Source organism: Schistocerca cancellata, chromosome 2, assembly GCF_023864275.1.
Source record: "Schistocerca cancellata isolate TAMUIC-IGC-003103 chromosome 2, iqSchCanc2.1, whole genome shotgun sequence".
In the NCBI taxonomy this organism is placed as follows: Eukaryota; Metazoa; Arthropoda; class Insecta; order Orthoptera; family Acrididae; genus Schistocerca; species Schistocerca cancellata.
In genome coordinates, this window is record NC_064627.1 from 785224882 (window position 1) to 785245374 (window position 20493).

Below are 20493 nucleotides of genomic sequence, written 5' to 3' on the forward strand. Positions count from 1 at the left end.
CTATTCACTATGTGTCCATAATGTATGCAGTGGTTTCCATCTGCAGCATCTGTACTGCTATCAAAATCAAGTTTACCTCTTCCATCCTGGTCAGCAGCTACCTGTTTCTCCACCCTCACTCTGGCCCCATAGTGAATCTTGCATCCCCCATAGAGCCTGCCTTCCACAGTGATGTTCATTGATGTTGACTCACTGCCTTTCTGGTGGCAGTATCTCTGGACCATGTGCCATCTGCAACTTCTCACCCAGTGGCCATTGCAGAATGGGGTTAAGGGGTAAGGAAGAGATGTAATGGCACTGCCTGATGTACTATTGACATCAAATAGCTGGTGGAACATTACTGTCAACTACTCTGGCGCTCTTACCCAGAGGGTCATCAGAAGTCTCCTCTGATGGGACCACGCCAGAATCTGGCATATAAGCTGGTCCAGGGCTGGTCTCAGTCAGCTGTGATGTGATCTGTGGTATGTGAGGCAAGTGTGTTACCAATATGTCTCAGAAGATAATACTGTGGACTCTGTTATAGGTGGTACTTTGATATGGTGTGGAATGGACTTTGCTTTGCTTTAGAATACAGAATTAAGTTAGCTTGTATTTTCTCTGAGGACCGTTCCATATTTATCTCTTTTTGTAAATAAATCGAGCCAAGTTACTGCTAGTTTCATGTGTAACTCGCCTTTTGTAAAAGTTCCTCTTGCATGTAAATATGGAGCAAATTTGATGGCCTACAAGTACATGTTGGACATTCAGTAGAGCTTTTGCTGTACATCTTCTTGATCTTCATCTTTTTGCAGTCTTTACTGCATTTTCTGGTCTATGTGCTGCTTACAGACATCTTTACTCAAATTTAAAAGCTTATAATTGTCAGAAAAAATTGATTTTTTTTTCTTTTTTGGGGTGGAGGGTGGAGGGATGGATTAACCTCTTAACTACTCTGGACGTGTTAACGCGCACGCCTTTGTACCTGTCTCTTTGTGGTCTGAACATGTTTATGCATGCCACCAGTCCTTCTACCTGGTATACTGAACGTGTCTATTACTGGTGGCACGCATAAACATGTTCAGAGCACACAGAGACAGGTACAAAGGCGTGCGTGTTGACATATCCAGAGCAGTTAAGGGGTTAAAATAAGATTAATATTTCTTTTTACCAGTCTGTACAGTTGTAATATGGGTAGGACAACAGGCTCAAGGTACAGCCTGAAGGGGGGATTTTTTGCAATAATGCAATGACAGTTTTGGAAGGCAGTCCTGATATTCTTTCATAAATGTTTTCTCATCACTTTTCTTCACTTGTTTTAATCACTAGTTCGACTTCCTGAATCAGGGTTCATCCCCTATGTGAAATAATATAGCCAATATCGGGCAGTCAATCTTGTAACAACAAGAGTATTGAAATACATTTTCTGTATTATTTGTTTTCCCATCTCATTTATAACATGTAAAATCACTCTGCCTTTTCTTCTGGATTTGGTTAGAATTATTTTCACATGGCTGATTAGTTAAATACTTCTCTGAACCCAAAAAGTGTTGAGCACTGCGTGCCTATTAGCAGCAGAAAATTCATAACACTTTTTTGAAAATATTTTTGACACACCTTCAAAGCACACATCGGACCTCATTTTTGTGGCTTTCTGTAAGTATTGTGAGTAATGCCATGATGCTTTTATCTCACAGCATTTTACTGATATTTCACTTTCAGTCTTTGGGGAAGGCTTCAACTTCCTTTCAAGGTCACTGCTTGTCACCATAAAATGTTTGGCCTTGACTTTCAACATCCTTAGTTTTATCATCATCCAAAGAGTTATCCAGATTTTTCTTAAAATAATTCAGCACCAGCATCTAGAAATGAGTGTGAGGAATCACTGCTACATCCAGTGGCAACTGAGACTGCAGTAGCATTTTGGGGTTTCTTGGATAAAGCCACTGAAGTTTCTTGTAAATCAGCTTAAGAAGACCAAAACAAAGCCAAAGTTCCCACTTGTACAATGATGACACTAACACTACCTGTATTATTGGATGATTCATAAAAAGTGATTGAGAACTCCACATGCAAAATTAATTCTTCTTCTGTGTAAATAACTTCACTGTATTTACTGCTGTTCTCGCACGCTGTTCACTCCCCATTGACAGGAAAGCCTACAGTTAGGTGAGTATTCTAAAAATCTTCATCAGAAATGACTAATGCATTTGGTTTTATATAATAATAAGTAACAGTCAGAGCATTAAAATAAAACGGATGAAATACTACTAAGTTTTGTAGTGTTAGTGAATCACTGTTCATGTGAGAGTGATAATGTAAAAATTTTCTCACTGCTGTCAACCACTCTCAGGAAGGAATATCTGCTGAAAGTTGAGAAACAATTTCTTCGTTGGTAAGGATTGTCTGGTGAAACACAACCCATTTCCATGAACTAAAACTAAGGCTAAACAACTGCTTTCGAACATGGAGATATACGTAGCAAGCAATAACAGTGTTCTGTGGCTGTGTGTACTTTTGCATTTATGTGATATTGTTTACCACAGCCACAACACTCCAGTTATGCAGTAGTCTCACCTATTTTTGCCTGTGTTTGACTTACGCAATATTGCTTCTGCTTCATTTTCTTTATTAAGAATTTTAAAAAATCGTTATTCAGGTAAGAGACAAGGAAATATTTTTACAGATATTACAAGCAAACAGTCCTCACTTTGAAACGTTATTTCTTACTAAGGAGTTACCTACATAATATTTTACATAAAATAATTATTGACTCCACTGTGTATAACTTCAGCATTGTGCTTTAGAACTAATGTACACTGAGCATTGTTGTTCAATATTCATCAACTGGCACTTTCCAGTACAGGTATGTCAGTCAAATGATCGAGTAACTGTCTGCAAGCCTTCTCATTGCGGAAATTGTGCAGCATGGACTCTAATCTTCCCCGAAGTGTGCTTGGACTCAAATGTGACAAGTCTTTCAGTGCCCCTGAAATCACAGAAATAGATGGTATGTCATTCATCATAAAAATTAAAATTGTGGTCAAGTGCCTTACACATATATATCCGCATATTAGTGCCTGACATATTTGAGCAATCCATGGTGTGTGTGTGTGTGTGTGTGTGTGTGTGTGTGTGTGTGTCTGCCGATAAGTAAAACAATAACAAGAATATAAAATTATTTTAAACATAGCTGCGTAACAGCAACGGTTCCACGTAATCAGATGCAAAACAGCCGACCAGTTGCAAAGGATAAAGTAATCTTTACCTAGGTTTCAATAGGTTTAAACCTATCTTCTTCAGAAGACGTCCTGAGGAAAATGAACATCATGTTATAAATGAAAGGTATACACATAGGTCAAGTTTAGAGTTTAACATATATTAGGAGGCTCTTATGTTACAAAATATGAGATAAATTTCTTGTACTTACAGTATTACATTAACATGGCATGATACGTCGTTGCAATTTTTACAAACATCTCCATAGCTCCATTAGTTCAAATACAATATAGCCCTAACCCTACTCTTAGGGCTATATTGTATTTGAACTAATGGAGCTATGGAGATGTTTGTAAAAATTGCAACGACGTATCATGCCATGTTAATGTAATACTGTAAGTACAAGAAATTTATCTCATATTTTGTAACATAAGAGCCTCCTAATATATGTTAAACTCTAAACTTGACCTATGTGTATACCTTTCATTTATAACATGATGTTCATTTTCCTCAGGACGTCTTCTGAAGAAGATAGGTTTAAACCTATTGAAACCTAGGTAAAGATTACTTTATCCTTTGCAACTGGTCGGCTGTTTTGCATCAGAATATAAAATCATATTAGAACAATAGCATTTAGGGTAAGGCAGTGATTTTAACAATGAATAATTATATTATGATGAAGTCAGCATGAACACAGAGATCCTTACATCTATTATAGTATTGAGAAATATATCCACTATCTTTCACTGGCTGAGAGATGGTATGTCTGTAGAGACAGGTTTGATGCAAAACAAAAAAGAAAAAAATGAAAAGAAAATAATGGGTGTCATTGTACAATACTTGCATGTAAAAGAACTTATAAGTTTTAATAATCTTGGATTTTATATGAGTGAAAACAAAAAAAGATAGTTTTGAAGATGTTAGTATGAAAGAGCATACTTCTGTCTAAGATCTCATGAGGACCTTAAAAAGAGTCAAGTACGAACTTATCTTTTTGTCTGTCCCCCTGCAACTCTATTACATTCGTACTGAAAAGGAATAGTATATAAGGCATCGATAACGTGTATCAGGTCAGTGCAAAACTTGAGAACAGATTTCTTTTGAGAGGTAATAGGCTACTGCTATGGACATCTTTTCCCAAATAGAAGTAAAACCAATGTTAGCATAAAAAAGTCTGATTAAAAAAGCCTCCCTGAGAACATGAACAAATTCATTCCAATACGAAATATTATATTAAAATGGGAATAGCTGAACAAAAAGTAGTGCTAGAAGATAAACAACTACATTCCAGTTCTCCTAAAGGGAATGACCTACACACAAAAACTTTGCCTTGCCATCAAAAATGGTACATGCAACCCAGAAATGTATTAGCACCAATACTGACATATTTGTAACAAACTTCCCAAATTTATTTCCCTTCAGAAAATTTCTTACACTCAAATTATTCTCTGGACCAGAAACTGGCTGAAGCCTGAAGTAGAAATCTCTGAGTTATTTAGCAATTCCATGGAATGTACTGGGTGATTATAATTAAACTTTCAAAATGCTGTAGAAATAACACACTAGTCAAAATTACGTCAAATTGCAATGGAATATTATCGGAGAAAGGAGAAAATGTATGGCAGAAGAAAAAAATAGTGTGAAAATTGATCAATAGATGGCACTGTATGTGTCAGAATACGTAAATGAAAACACCTGTCATGCGCACGACACACTGGCACGTCTGTGACATTCGCTGTGACTGTCTCAATGCAGGATTGTGCTCTGCTTGTAAAGCTGTATTAAAAGAATGATGACTGTGGGCACATTGCTCATCAGAAGTTCCGGACACTGAAGGGCTTGAAAAAAGGCGTTGGTCTGATGATTGCCTTGGGTCTGGAGAAAATGATTTGGAAATTTGAAAAGACGAGTTCTTTTGGTGTGCAACCTGGTAGAGGGAGGAAACAAATTGATTTGATGCCAATGGAAGCAGTGGCCACAGAAATGCAGGACAAAATGAGTGGCCGTGTGAAAACGTGTAGTGCACAGAGAATTGCCTGAACATTGGACATACCGGTCAGCACAGTGCGTAAATACCTACGAAACATCCTTCTTTGCTATCCACTCAAAATTACCCATGTGCACAAGTTGCTTCATGTTCATCTGCCAGCAAGAGAGACCTTTGCTTTAGAATTTCTTGCTTGCATGGAGTTGGACAATGATTGGCTGTGGAAGATTTTGTGGACAGGTGAAACCCACTTCTATATGACAGGATATGTCAAATACACAGAAAATCCCCATGCAAATCAACCAGTACCACTTCATCCTGAAAAGGTCACTGTGTGGTGCGGATTTACAGCATCATTTATCATAGGGCCATATTTTTTCGAAGAGACAGGCGCTTCCAGTCCTGTTACCTGCAAAGTCACTGGTAAGCGCTACGAGTGTCTTTTCCGCAACCATATCATTCCAGCTCTCCAACAGTGTGGATGGTATCATTTTTACACAAGATGGCACACCTCTGCACGTTGCGAATCCACTTAAGCAGCTGCTGAAGCACAATTTCGGAAATGCTAGAATTAATCAGCCACCATTTCCCTACAACCTGGCCGTCCCGGTCACCTGACCTTAATCCATGTGACTTCTGGCTGTGGGGTTATCTGAAAGACAATGTGTTCAGTGTTACAATTGCAAACTTAGCTGCATTGAAGGCACACATTGTGCAACACATTCTGAATGTGAACCCGGAAACACTTCGATCAGTTGTGAAACATACTGTTTCACGATTTCAACTTGTTGCAGAAAATGGTGGGCAGCATATCGAACATGTTTTGCGCCAGTCACACAGAAATTAATAATCTGATTTGATATTGATTGATGCTTTTTATGCGGTTTTTGGCCTCAGGACAATTAAAAATTAACGTGAGCAATGGTTTTTATGCAGTTTTTGGCATCAGGACAATTAAAAACCGATTTTTTCCATCCAATGTGACATGACCTCGCCGTGATGGATGGGCTTACGTAATTAACAGTATCACATCTTTACACCCATGGGCAATGAGTAGTACAGTTTGTTTAATGTCAAACATACATATTAGGCATTGTTGTATGATTAATTTGTCATTTTTAGTCAACCACTATTAAATTATGATGCTTGCAGTGGCATATATTGCTACATTAACAACTTATTTTTCTTCTGCCATACGTTTTCCCCCTTCTCCGATAATATTCTGTTGCAATTTGACGTTGTTCTGAGCAGTGGGTTATTTCTACAGTGGTTTGAAAGTTTAACTTTAATTACAATCACCCTGTATAGGCAGGGGGAGTGTTCAATTGATAAAAACACTGTCTCTACTGAGGTTGAATTTTAGTGTGTAGGTGAAGTTATATGGATACGTATAACACACATAGTTGAACTCAAGTTAATTGTTGGTTGTTTTTAGAGTCATTCAAAGAAAGTCTATGGTCAATGGTGTGGAAATACCCAGATCACACAATATTAGTTGGAGGTGGTTTTAACCTACTGAGTATTGACTGCAACGTCTATGGATTCAATGCAGGTGACACAGACAGACTGTCTTGTCACAAAAACTGCCTCAAACAACTAGTTAGACAACCCACACGCAATGGACATATTTTAGATCTCGTAGCTTCACACAGGCCCGACCTTATTGACAGCGTCAGTAGAGAGACAGGGACTAGTGATCACGACATCATAATAGTGAAATGACTACTTAAGTTAATAAATCCATTATGAAGGCTAGCAAAGTATTTATGCTAGAAAAAGCAGATAAGCAGTTGTTAGCATCCCACTCAGACAATGAAAGATCATCCTGCGATAGATGTAGAGGAATTATGGGCAGAGTTTAAACCAACTGTAAATTGCACTTGTAGGTGTATGTCCCAACTAATGGTGCCACGTGCCGATTTGCAGTGTGACCATGCTTATCCCACATGCAAGTACGTTGTATGCCTCTTCCTCAATATGTGCATGTGAGTGATTGCATTCACGCCCATGTTCACAATGTGTGCTTCTACTTCCCTGTGGGGCATGCTAGAGCCGCACAATGACTGGCCATAAGGCACACAAATGTAAATGCACCTTAAATTAAGGATGGAAAGGACCCTCCACGGTTTAATAATCAAATTTGGAAAATGCTGAGGAAATAGAGACTGTCACATTCTTGGTTTAAAAAAAAAGAGCATACAAATGTTAGCAGGCAAAAGTTAGCAGAAATTTGTGTGTCCATAAGAAGAACAATGTGCTCACATATAATTTCCGCTGTCATACCTCAGCAAATGACCTTACCAAGAACTGGATAAAATTCTGGTCGTATGTAAAAATCACTAAACAGGTTGAATGATTCTATGTAGTCACTTGTCAAGTAGTCTATCTTGGCAATAGAAGACAGCAAAAGGGAAGTTGAACTTTTAAATTTCGCGTTTAAAACATCAATCATATACGAGCATCATGCAAACACACCATCATTTGACTGTCGTACAGACTCCCGCATGGAGGAAACAGAAATTGGCATCCATTACGTAGAGAAACAACTGAAGGAGTTGAAAACAATAAATCACCAGGCCCACATGGAATCCTAATTTGATTTTGCAGCGAGTATCGTGCAGCATTGGCACTGCATTTATCACGAATCTCTCGCCCAACAAAAAGTCCCATGCGAATGAAAAAAGTGCAGGTGACTCCTGTATACAAGAAAGGTAAAAGAACTGACCCCCATAGTTACATTGGTTTGCTGCAGAATTCTTGAACACATTCTGAGTTTGAATATAATAAATTTACTTGAGACAGAAAAGCTTCTGTCCACAAATCAGCACAGATTTAAAAAGCATTGTTTGTGCGAATGTCAGCTTGCCCTTTTCTCACATGATATCCTACAAACCATGGATGGATGGCAACAGGCAGGTCCATATTCCTAGATTTCCAGAAAGTATTTGTCACGGTGCCCCACTGCATATTGTTGACGAAAATCTGAGCATATGGTTTAGGCTCCCAGACATGTGAGTGGGTCAAAGACTTTAAATAATAGAACCCAATATGTAGTTCTTGACAGCGATTGTTCATCAGAAACAAGTATATCTTCAGCAGCACTCAACAGAAGTGTGATAGAACCACTTTTAACCTCTATATACATAAAAGACTTCACGGACAGGGTAAGCAGCAATTTACAGCTATTTGCTCATGATGCTGTGGTGCACGGGAAAGATCACTGCTGAGTGATATAGACAATGTTTCTAGCTGGTGTGATGAATGGCAGCTTGCTCTAAATGTGGAAAAATTTAAGATAATGTGGATGAGTAGGAAAAGCAGTTCTGTGACATTCGAATACAGCATTACTAGGGCAGCTCACCACATTCACTTTCATTAAATATTCTAGCATTAAAGTTGCACCACAATATGAAATGGAATGAACACTTCAGGTTGGTCATAGGGAAGGCGAATGCTCAACTTCATTTTATTGGGAGAATTTTGGGAAAGGATAGCTCATCCATAAAGGTGATGACATACAGAATGCTAGTGTGATAATTTCTTCAGTACCGCTTGATTTATTACTGGTAGATTTCATCAACATAGAAGGATTAAGGAGATGCCTCAAACTCAGATGGGAATCCCTGGAGGGAAGATGATACTCTTTCTGCAAAGCACTATTGCAAAAATTTACACAACCGGCATTTGAGGCCAGCTGCAGAACGATTCTACTGCTGACAACTTACATTTCACCTAAGCACCATGAAGATAAGATACAAGAAATTAGGGCTCATATGGAGGCTTTTAGACAATCGTGCTTCCCTTGCTCTTTTGCCAACAGGAAAGGAAATGACTAGTAATGGTACAATGTACCCTCTGCCATACACCATACAATAGTTTGTGGGATATGTGTATATGTACATGCAGACCTGTACCACAACAGTTTGTAGCTTTCTGTCACTGTCATTTGTGTAGCCATCAAAAATAAGTGTAGCAGGTTACAATTTTAATGGTACAAATTGCTGTATCATGAAAACATTCCAATGCGCATGTACTCCACACTTGCGCCAAATTGTAATTCCTGCAATCCAAAATTAAATTACTGTTCACTTTTACACTAGTAGATGGCATTCATAAAACTCACAGACATAAACTCGTGTTCCTCTGTAGCTACTTTTTCATTCTCTACGTTACTATGAGGACTTGCTGAAAAGTAATGCCTCTGAATTTTTTATTCTGTTCTCAATATTGATTGAGGTATTACATGTTATGCGTATTATCTGGCTGACATTCCTGCTTTGCTGATGCAAGTTGCAACCCTCTGCTGCTAGAGGGCTCTGAATTGTAGCATATAACGTGGTAGTGTGAAATGTAGCTATGTTGGTGTGTGATAAACAGCATGCTGTAATTAAATATCTGAAAGCATGAATTCAAAGAGTTCATCAACCCATGGAGAACCCTTTCCTTCAGCATGACAATGCCAGACCACACACAAGTACTGCAACATCTGCAATGATCTAATGCCATGGATTTACTGTCATCGATCATTCTCTGTTCAGTCTCGACTTGGCCCCATCTGGTTTTCGGCCGTTTCCAAAACTTAAAGAACACCTTTGAGGACTTCACTTTGATAGTGATGAAACAGAGGTGAGGTTGTGGTTAACGAATTCAAACATTCTACAGTGATGGTATGAACAAACTGGTCTCCTGTTGGGAGAAATGTGTTTGTCACCGGGGTGACTTTGTTGAGGAATAAATATGGCTTGTGATCAAAAAGTAAATGGAACTTTTTTTAATTTCGTGGGCTTTATGCATCCCATTTTCAAATTTGCACATGTTCCTGATCTCTATTTGCAATTTCTGTATTTTGAATATTTAGTTCATTGTTGACAGCTGAAAAGGTTCAATGCACTTTCGAGTGCTCAGTAAATTTTTGAAAAAGATGGATCAAGGGTTTTGCATTAAATTTTGCTTGAAAAATGGAATAAAGTGCAGCACTGCATTTGAAATATTGACTGGGGCTTTTGGTGAATGAGTGAGGCAACCAATTTATGAGTGGTATAAACATTTCAAAGAAAGTTGAGAAGACTGTGAACACAACGATGACCGCCATGGACACCCTATCATACTAATTACTGACGACAATGTGGAAGAAGTAAAGAAACTGGTTCTGGAAAAATTGCTGAATCACCATCAGGGAGGTTGATGAGGATGTTTACATATCCTTTGGCTCACACCAAGCAATTTTTTGGCTCTTTTGGGCATGAAATGTGTAGCAGCAAACTTTGATCTGGAATTGTTGAATTTTGACCAAAACCATATTGTGTAGACATTGTTCAAAAATTGCTGAATGGAGTTGGCAACAATCTAGAGCTTCTAAAGAAGGTTATAACAAGTGACATTGAAACCAAGGCCCAATTGTCCAATGGAAATTATCTAGAGCCAAGACTGACAAACATTTGACAAGTTCGATCACATGTGAAGGTTCTTCTCACTATTTCCATTGATTACAATAGCATAGTACATCATGAGTTCCTGCCTTATGGTTGCACAGTCAATAAGGAATACTACCTGGAAGTTATGTGTTGTTTGCGTGAAGCAGTCTGAAGAAACCAACCCGAATTGTGGCAAAACCACTCACGGAAATTGTATCACGATAATGCTCCTGCTCTCATCTCAATGTTTGTCCATGATTTTCTGGCGAAAAAACAAAACTGTTATGTTGCCTCATCCACTGTATTCACTGGACATGGCCCCCTACGACTTGTTTCTATTCCCAAGACTGAAGAGAATCATGAAAGGATGTCGTTTTATCACCATTGATGATATAAAAATAGAATCAATGCTGGAGGTAAACACCATAACGAAAAGTGAGTTCCAGAAGTGCTTCCAAAATTGGAAAATGCACTTGTACAAGACACTGTATCTGAGGGGGCTTACTTTGAAGGGGATAGTGTCGATGTTGATGATGAATAGATACAATTTTTTTTATGAAAAACAAAGCTTCACATTGCTTTTTGATCACACCTAACTGTAGGTATGAGGAATAAAGATGTAGAATGTTAGTACAGTTTGTTTTATTTAAAGGCTTTGAGAGTTTTCACAAAAAAAAAATTGGAGCATTACTTTTTAGCACATCTTCGTACATAATCTAATCTATTAGCTGTGCTGCATCTGACTTTCCTCCAGACACATTTTCCTCGACTTCTTGTAGACCACCTCCCACTCATAACTTTCAGTTCTTGGTCATAATCATCATCTTGCTTTAACCCAGATTCCACCATCAACTTGATTTGTTTCAAATCAGTTGTATTTTGGAATCTACATATTATGTTCAGGTATCTCATGTTTCTTGCTTTTACTAATCTTTTGAAGAATCTTAATTTCTTTACCGTCAGACTTTATTTTAATGTTAATGCTGATAATAAATTATTATCAACATTGCAGTCGTCTTTCATACTAGGTATGCCAGGAGATGGGTGGGGCTCAGACGTACAGTGCAATGTACATTTGTTAAATGATCTCCAATATACAAGTGAGTAGTTGGAGGCATACAATTACTTACAAATTAAAAATGCTCTTCCTGCTAAGCTTACTGTTCTTTTTCTACTTATCTGGATTAATATTTTGTCTTGCCTCCTTACTTTCATCTTTTGACTACACTTTGTTCACCATCCCTTCTCAACTTTCCAGTCATGTTCTACATCTACATCTACATCCATACTCCGCAAGCCACCTGACGGTGTGTGGTGGAGGGTACCTTGAGTACCTCTATCGGTTCTTCCTTCTATTCCAGTCTCGTATTGTTCGTGGAAAGAAGGATTGTCGGTATGCCTCTGTGTGGGCTCTAATCTCTCTGATTTTATCCTCATGGTCTCTTCGCGAGATATACGTAGGAGGGAGCAATATACTGCTCGACTCCTCAGTGGAGGTATGTTCTCGAAACTTCAACAAAAGCCCATGCCGAGCTACTGAGCATCTCTCCTGCAGAGTCTTCCACTGGAGTTTATCTGTCATCTCCGTAACGCTTTCGCGATTACTAAATGATCCTGTAACAAAGCGCACTGCTCTCCATTGGATCTTCTCTATCTCTTCTATCAACACTATCTGGTACGGATCCCACACTGCTGAGCAGTATTCAAGCAGTGGGCGAACAAGTGTACTGTAACCTACATTCTTTGTTTTCAGATTGCATTTCCTTAGGATTCTTCCAATGAATCTCAGTCTGGCATCTGCTTTACCGACAATCAACTTTATATGATCATTCCATTTTAAATCACTCCTAATGCGTACTCCCATATAATTTATGGAATTAACTGCTTCCAGTTGCTGACCTGCTATATTGTAGCTAAATGATAAGGGATCTTTCTTTCTATGTATTCGCAGCACATTACACTTGTCTACATTGAGATTCAATTGCCATTCCCTGCACCATGTGTCAATTCACTGCAGATCCTCCTGCATGTCAGTACAATTTTCCATCGTTACAACCTCTCGATATACCACAGCATCATCCGCAAAAAGCCTCAGTGAACTTCCGATGTCATCCACAAGGTCATTTATGTATATTGTGAATAGCAATGGTCCTACAACACTCCCCTGCAGCACACCTGAAATCACTCATACTTTGGAAGACTTCTCTCCAATGAGAATTACATGCTGTGTTCTGTTATCTAGGAACTCTTCAATCCAATCGCACAATTGGTCTGATAGTCCATATGCTCTTACTTTGTTCATTAAACGACTGTGGGGAATGGTATCGAACACCTTGCGGAAGTCGAGAAACACGGCATCTACCTGGGAACCCGTGTCTATGGCCCTCTGAGTCTCATGGACGAATAGCGCGAGCTGGGTTTCACACGACCGTCTTTTTCGAAACCCATGCTGATTCCTACAGAGTAGATTTCTAGTCTCCAGAAAAGTCATTTTACTCAAACATAATATGTGTTCCAAAATTCTATAACTGATCGACGATAGAGATATAGGTCTATAGTTCTGCACATCTGTTCAGCGTCCCTTCTTGAAAACGGGGATGACCTGCGCCCTTTTCCAATCCTTTGGAATGCTACGCTCTTCTAGAGACCTACGGTACACCGCTGCAAGAAGGGGGGCAAGTTCCTTCGCGTACTCTGTGTAAAATCAAACTGGTATCCCATGAGGTCCAGCGGCCTTTCCTCTTTTGAGCGATTTTAATTATTTCTCTATCCCTCTGTCGTCTATTTCGATATCCACCATTTTGTGATCTGTGCGACAATATAGAGAATGAATTACAGTGCAGTCTTCCTCTGTGAAACAGCTTTGGAAAAAGACGTTTAGTATTTCGGCCTTTAGTCTGTCATCCTCTGTTTCAGTACCATTTTGGTCACAGAGTGTCTGGACATTTTGTTTCGATCCACCTACCGCTTTGACATAAGACCAAAATTTCTTAGGATTTTCTGCCAAGTCAGTACACAGAACATTACTTTCGAATTCATTGAACGCCTCTCGCATAGCCCTCCTCACACTACATTTCGCTTCGCGTAATTTTTGTTTGTCTGCAAGGCTTTGGCTATGTTTATGTTTGCTGTGAAGTTCCCTTTGCTTCCACAGCAGTTTTCTAACTCAGTTGTTGTACCACGGTGGCTCTTTTCCATCTCTTATGATCTTGCTTGGCACATACTCATCTAATGCATATTGTATGATGGTTTTGAACTTTGTCCACTGATCCTCAACACTATCTGTACTCGAGACAAAACTTTTGTGTTGAGCCCTCAGGTACTCTGAAATCTGCTTTTTGTCACTTTTGCTAAACAGAAAAATCTTCCTACCTTTTTTAATATTTCTATTTACGGCTGAAATCATCAATGCAGTAACCGCTTTATGATCACTGATTCCCTGTTCTGCGTTCACTGTTTCAAATAGTTCGGGTCTGTTTGTCACCAGAAGGTCTAATATGTTATCGCAACGAGTCGGTTCTCTGTTTAACTGCTCAAGGTAGTTTTCAGATAAAGCATTTAAAAAAATTTCACTGGATTCTTTGTCCCTGCCATCCATTATAAACGTCTGAGTCCCCCAGTCTATATCCGGCAAATTAAAATCTCCACCCAGAACTATAACATGGTGGGGAAATCTACTCGAAATATTTTCCAAATTATCCTTCAGGTGCCCAGCCACAACAGCTGCTGAGCCAGAAGGCCTATAGAGACATCCAATTACCATGTCTGAGCTTGCTTTAACAGTGACCTTCAGCCAAATTATTTCACATTTTGGATCTCCGTCAATTTCCTTCGATACTATTGCACTTCTTATCACTAAAAACATGCCTCCCCCTTCACTGTCTAGCCTGTCTCTGCGGTATACATTCCAATCTGAGTTTAGAATTTCATTACTGTTTACATCTGGTTTCAGCCAACTTTCTGTCCCTAGTACTATGTGGGCATTGTGACCGTTTATTAATGAGAGCAGTTCTGGGACCTTCCTATAGACGCTCCTGCAGTTTACTATTATAGTTCAATTCTTTTATCTTGGCGGCTCGCGCATGCCCGCCCAGACGCGGGAGATTGCTGCGTTGCCAGTTGCACACGACGCACGCGCCAATAGAAGCAGCGCCATAGTATAGCATAGTTCGCAAGCTTATGTTTATGAGGGAGCGCGCACTTCATGAAGTAAAGCCACCACGGCCGCATTAACCCTTTCGCTGCTACAAAGACGTGCTCCCTGCATTCCGCACTGTTCGCGATTTTGTCACTGTACTGCTCACCTGCACTCTTCAAAATTTCGTGCAATGCTTTACTACATTTAATGCTGCATTATAACTGCGTTGAACATCAAAACAAAATTAAGTCATTTCTGGGGGGAAGGTATCAGTTAAGAAGACTTGTAAAAATCAAATTTTTGAGCCAAATAGTTTTTGTCAAAGCAGTGGGAACACCATGTGTCTGTACATGCGAGCAGTGCAGTGATGACAAAATCGCGCATAGCGCGGAATGCGGCGAGCACGTGTCTGCAGCAGCGAAAGAGATAATGAAGAGACAAAGCACTAGAAATTTCAAAAAATTGCAATCAAACGAATATAATTCGTGAAGTAAGGCACTTCAATATTGTTTTTAAATAATGACAATATTAAGCACCGCACAAGGTTTAAACTCAGAACCTTTCGCGTAGCAGCCCAACACCTTAACCGTTACGCTAACGCACCTCGTCTGCCTACATAACGCCTTGAGGAGTATAACATGTCACGCAAAATACTGACAAACACTGTTGGTATGACTATGAATTACTCACGTTTCGTCGAAGTACAATAGGAAATAAACTATTACTGCTGTTCTTTATTGCGAAAAAGCGGTTCATGAGAATGATACAAACACCTTTCCCTGCTATCGCCTGAATTAGGAGTCTTATTGCTTGTTTGGTTTAATTAATTAATAGAATATGAAGCAATTGGTATAAAGAATGCTTTTTTCCAAACTTTCTATAAAAGAATGTCTGCTATCAAGACATTGCTTTTGTTCTATTACTTTATTTATGACTGAACGTTTCTAAAACTGAAGACACTCGTCCATGCTCTGCACTGCAGTCGAGATGTGGCAACGTCGTTCTCTGTTCATTGGCTGGTTGTGTTTTGTGACGTCAGATGCGCAGAACGAACCTAAACTCTGCCGCCAACATAAATGACGCGCACTTTAGCACATTAATATTGTTTGCCCTGTTGCATTTTGCCTACTCCTACCTTGCTGCGTCTCAGGAGGCATCTTGTCATAATGTTCGTAAGTATTACAGCTGCGATAAACACTACTATGACCTGATTCACTGACTGCTTCTTGAATTATTGGTTATTCAATTTTGTTTCACTATCTACAGCTGTGGTATTGCTAAAATTTTTAAGCATTACTGGCATAGTTTTGTTAACAAGACTGCATACCAAACAGTCACTTATTTTTAGGTTTATTAGTCATGATGCATTTTGGAGGCTTTGTTCTTTATCACAAGTGAAAATCTTGATCATTAGGTATGCAACAGAGTTCTGTTTGTGTACTTGTTATATAATAAATGACACAACGATTATTCAATATCATAATCTGTTTCGAAACTGAAGGGGTTGATGGAAGAAAATGCTCACACACAACAGCACATTTAGCATTACTGCATGTTATATGTTAGGTTAAATTCAAAGACAACAACGTAAATACAAGAAGAGAAAGCAATTTATATTGCAGACAGGATATTCCAGCACTATTAAAAAAACTGACAAACTGCCGGGACAAATTCCCAACTGGAAATGGAGGAAAAAAAGGTTCTATGAACATTGTCTGGAAATGGACGGTGTGCGTCCAATGACGACAAATTGTCCCAGTACACAGTACAGAGCTGCATCACATTCATGTCAAAACAGATGTTCAAAGTGACCTTCATAGAATGCAATGCAAGTGTTCACAGTTCTGGTAAAGTTTGCTTCATTGGTAAAGAGGAATGATGACAGAAATCCCATAATTGTGATGGTCTGATGCAAAAACCATCATCAAAATCCAACCCACAGAGGGAAATCCACTGCTGATAATCACTGCACTCATTGCAGGTGATAGGGATGGTAGCAGTTGTCATGCAGGATATATGTAATATTACTTTGGCCAACACCATGTTGGTGGGCCACTTGCCTGGAGCTTGTCCTAGGGTTCATCTCAGTATCCAGTAGGAAAAAGTCCTCCGAATCTGGTGTAAGCACAGTCCACCACTTTCCTGCACATTCTCCTGTCTGAAAGGATGCATGATCACACAAACACCCAAAAAGGGGTTGAAATGTTGTGTGATGTGGTTGGTGTGTGTGAGGGTACTTGTTTTAGTATAGCCGTGCTGCCTCTCAACCATTTCCATCTGCTTGGCTGTACACAAACTCAGCTTGTTCCTGACATGACTTCTACACCATTCTGCTGCTTACAGTAGCTACATCAGTCACACAGCCTGCAACACACAAGGAACACACGGCATGTGGTTAGAGAAACTTTCCTTCGTCAGAGCCATCTACCGTGGCAAAGATACATTTCCGGACACACATACACAGGGCCTTTTTCTTCCATTTCCAGTCAGGTATCTATTCCTGCAATTTGTTGGTTTTATTAATGTTCACCCTGTATACAGAACCACTTCTTACTATTGTATGGTATACTTGAAAACATACGAGATAACATGAGCAAATTAATCTTTACTAAATAGAGGATTAGCATTTTCTTCCGCTGACCCTTCGACTGTTTCCCTTGTTATTTTGTGAACATAATTCTTCGTTATCCTGCAGGCACATACGCTTGTAACATTGAATTTCCACAGTTACAACAATCTAAGCACTACCCCCTGCTTTCAGCCATCTATTCACCTATGGATCTACATACCTAAACTGCAAGCACAACAAACATGTTCAAGATCCAAGGAAGATAAATACTAATAATACCAAAGAATTACAGTGACCTGCTCTTACTGCAGAACACACAATGAACTAGACAGCAAGACATGGACTGAATCCACACAGCAGGATAACAACCCTCTGATCACTGGGCAAACTGAATATGGTTTCTAGGTATTTTCCCTTACTCATTCAGGCAAATGCGGAGCTAGTCCCAAAATATCTCTTCGCAGAATATTAAATACAAACAGCTTAAAATATGATAACACAGAAACAAAGTTTACATGATTACAGACACAAGACACACACAAATTCTCTTCATTACGTTGTTTTCATGACTGTGGCGCAAAGAAGGGCATCTGGCCACAAGCTAAGTAATAAAATAAAATTGTCAAATTCTGAAAACATGGTCACCATAGAGAACGAAAGACTGATGAATTAATGTAACATAAAAGTCTCTGGTACATCTACTATCAATTTTTGGTTCATCAGACCTAGTGTTTACTAGTGACAAACTGCAGAAGGTTTCTTAATAGTTCCATAGTACGTAACATACAACCATGGCATTTATATCCTCCACAGCTCTGCTGATAGTTCATTGTCTTTTCATAGTGAAACATACCACAATACTTTTTTTTTTCTATTACAGCTACGAAACAACCAATAGTCATAACTTTTGAGGAATACTAACTAACTGGGCCTCCATCCATGGTCTACTGTGAAATACTGATAAATTATTTAATTTCTCAATAACTCTTGAAAACTTATTATCTACTGAATGAATATTCTAGCAGATATGCACTAAGGGTAATATGGAGATTCATTGTTAGACTTAATGTGCTTATATAACTGGGTCTTTAGATTGGGGAGGTGGTTACATTTAATGATCAGTCAAGTGTATATTTAGTATTTGTCATACGAGGTGCATTCAAGTTCTAAGGCCTCTGATTTTTTTTCCTAATTAACTACTCACCCAAAATCGATGAAACTGGCGTTACTTCTCGACGTAATCACCCAGCAGATGTACACATTTTTCACAACGCTGATGCCATGATTCCATGGCAGCGGCGAAGGCTTCTTTAGGAGTCTGTTTTGACCACTGGAAAATCGCTGAGGCAATAGCAGCACGGCTGGTGAATGTGCAGCCACGGAGTGTGTCTTTCATTGTTGGAAAAAGCCGAAAGTCACTAGAAGCCAGATCAGTTGAGTAGGGAGCATGAGGAATCACTTCAAAGTTGTTATCACGAAGAAACTGTTGCGTAACGTTAGCTCGATGTGCGGGTGCGTTGTCTTGGTGAAACAGCACACGCACAGCCCTTCCCAGACGTTTTTGTTGCAGTGCAGGAAGGAATTTGTTCTTCAAAACATTTTTGTAGGATGCACCTGTTACCAAAGTGCCCTTTGGAATGCAATGGGTAAGGATTACGCCCTCGCTGTCCCAGAACATAAACACCATCATTTTTTCAGCACTGGCGGTTACCCGAAATTTTTTTGGAGGCGGTGAATCTGTGTGCTTCCATTGAGCTGACTGGTGCTTTGTTTCTGGATTGAAAAATGGCATCCACGTCTCATCCATTGTCACAACCGATGAAAAGAAAGTGGCAACATGCCACACGGGCAGCCATGTGGTCGTCCGTCTACATTTGTGGCACCTCGCATTTTCAGGTCGTCATGCAGGATTGTGTGCACAGAACCCACAGAAATGCCAACTCTGGAGGCGATCTGTTCAACAGTCATTCGGCGATCCCCCAAAACAATTCTCTCCACTTTCTCGATCATGTCATCAGACCGGCTTGTGCGAGCCCGAGGTTGTTTCGGTTTGTTGACACACGATGTTCTGCCTTCATTAAACTGTCGCACCCACGAACGCACTTTCGACACACCCATAACTCCGTCACCACATGTCTCCTTCAACTGTCGATGAATTTCAATTGGTTTCACACCAAGCAAATTCAGAAAACGAATGATTGCACGCTGTTCAAGTAAGGAAAACGTCGCCATTTTAAGTATTTAAAACAGTTCTCATTCTCGCCACTGGCGGTAAAATTCCATCTGCTGTATGGTACTGCCATCTCTGGGACGTATTGACAATGAACGTGGCCTCATTTTAAAACAATGCGCATGTTTCTATCTCTTTCCAGTCCAGAGAAAAAAAATCGGAGGCCTTAGAACTTGAATGCACCTCGTATTAGAGAAACTGAAAAAAGATAACAGAAATTTTTGGAATTTAACTGTGAATACATCAACAATCTGTGTATCCACATCAGTGGTCATTAGGTCTGGAGCCTTAGAACAAAATGCTGAAGACAATTATAAATTGATCTTTCTTCATATACAATGAATGAGATGTTAAGAATAAAATATTTCACATGTTTGGCTCACAGAAAAGATCGCGAATGCTGAGAGATAAATTTACAGAATTTAAGGACATTACACTTTAATAAAAATTCTGTCACCAAAAAGGAGACAAAATCATGACTTAACTAAATCATGTAAGTATCCCACTCTACAATAGACATCCCAGTCAATAAGGTATGAATACATGACACATGATATCAGAGACAGGGGCTTAACAATTTTTTGTCCCAATTACTTGCTAGGGAAGCACACACTTTCTGTAGATATATCTCCTTGTCTTGTACATTCTGTGTCCTGATCTTAGAATTCTAACTATGAACACTACTGTTTCACAACTTCATTAATGACAATTTTGACATCAGTTATTAGAAGAGAGAAAAATGACTTGTGAATGGTGACAACACACCTAAGGCTGATGATAAGACTGCATAATGTGGTTTTCATCATTCATCATTGAGATAAACATCTGCTGTGTTCAAGACCTCTTTGACATTGATTAATCATACACTATTAGTGCAATAGCAGATACTCTTAAAAAGGTGTCGCACTAGCATAGATTCTATTCTGACCCAATAACGTAGACTCAGTAAAGTTAACT

At 39.2% G+C, this 20493-nt stretch overlaps 1 protein-coding gene across 1 annotated transcript in view; it reads right to left on the reverse strand.

Moving 5' to 3' along the window:
• Positions 1–1055: 1055 nt before the first annotated feature.
• Positions 1056–20493, reverse strand: part of LOC126162640 (dynein axonemal assembly factor 5) — a 117638-nt gene continuing 98200 nt past the window's right edge. The window contains exon 12 of the mRNA XM_049919274.1: positions 1056–2968. Within this exon, the coding sequence (XP_049775231.1) occupies positions 2823–2968 (146 nt within the window). The 3' untranslated portion in view covers positions 1056–2822. The remainder of the gene's footprint in view (positions 2969–20493) is intronic.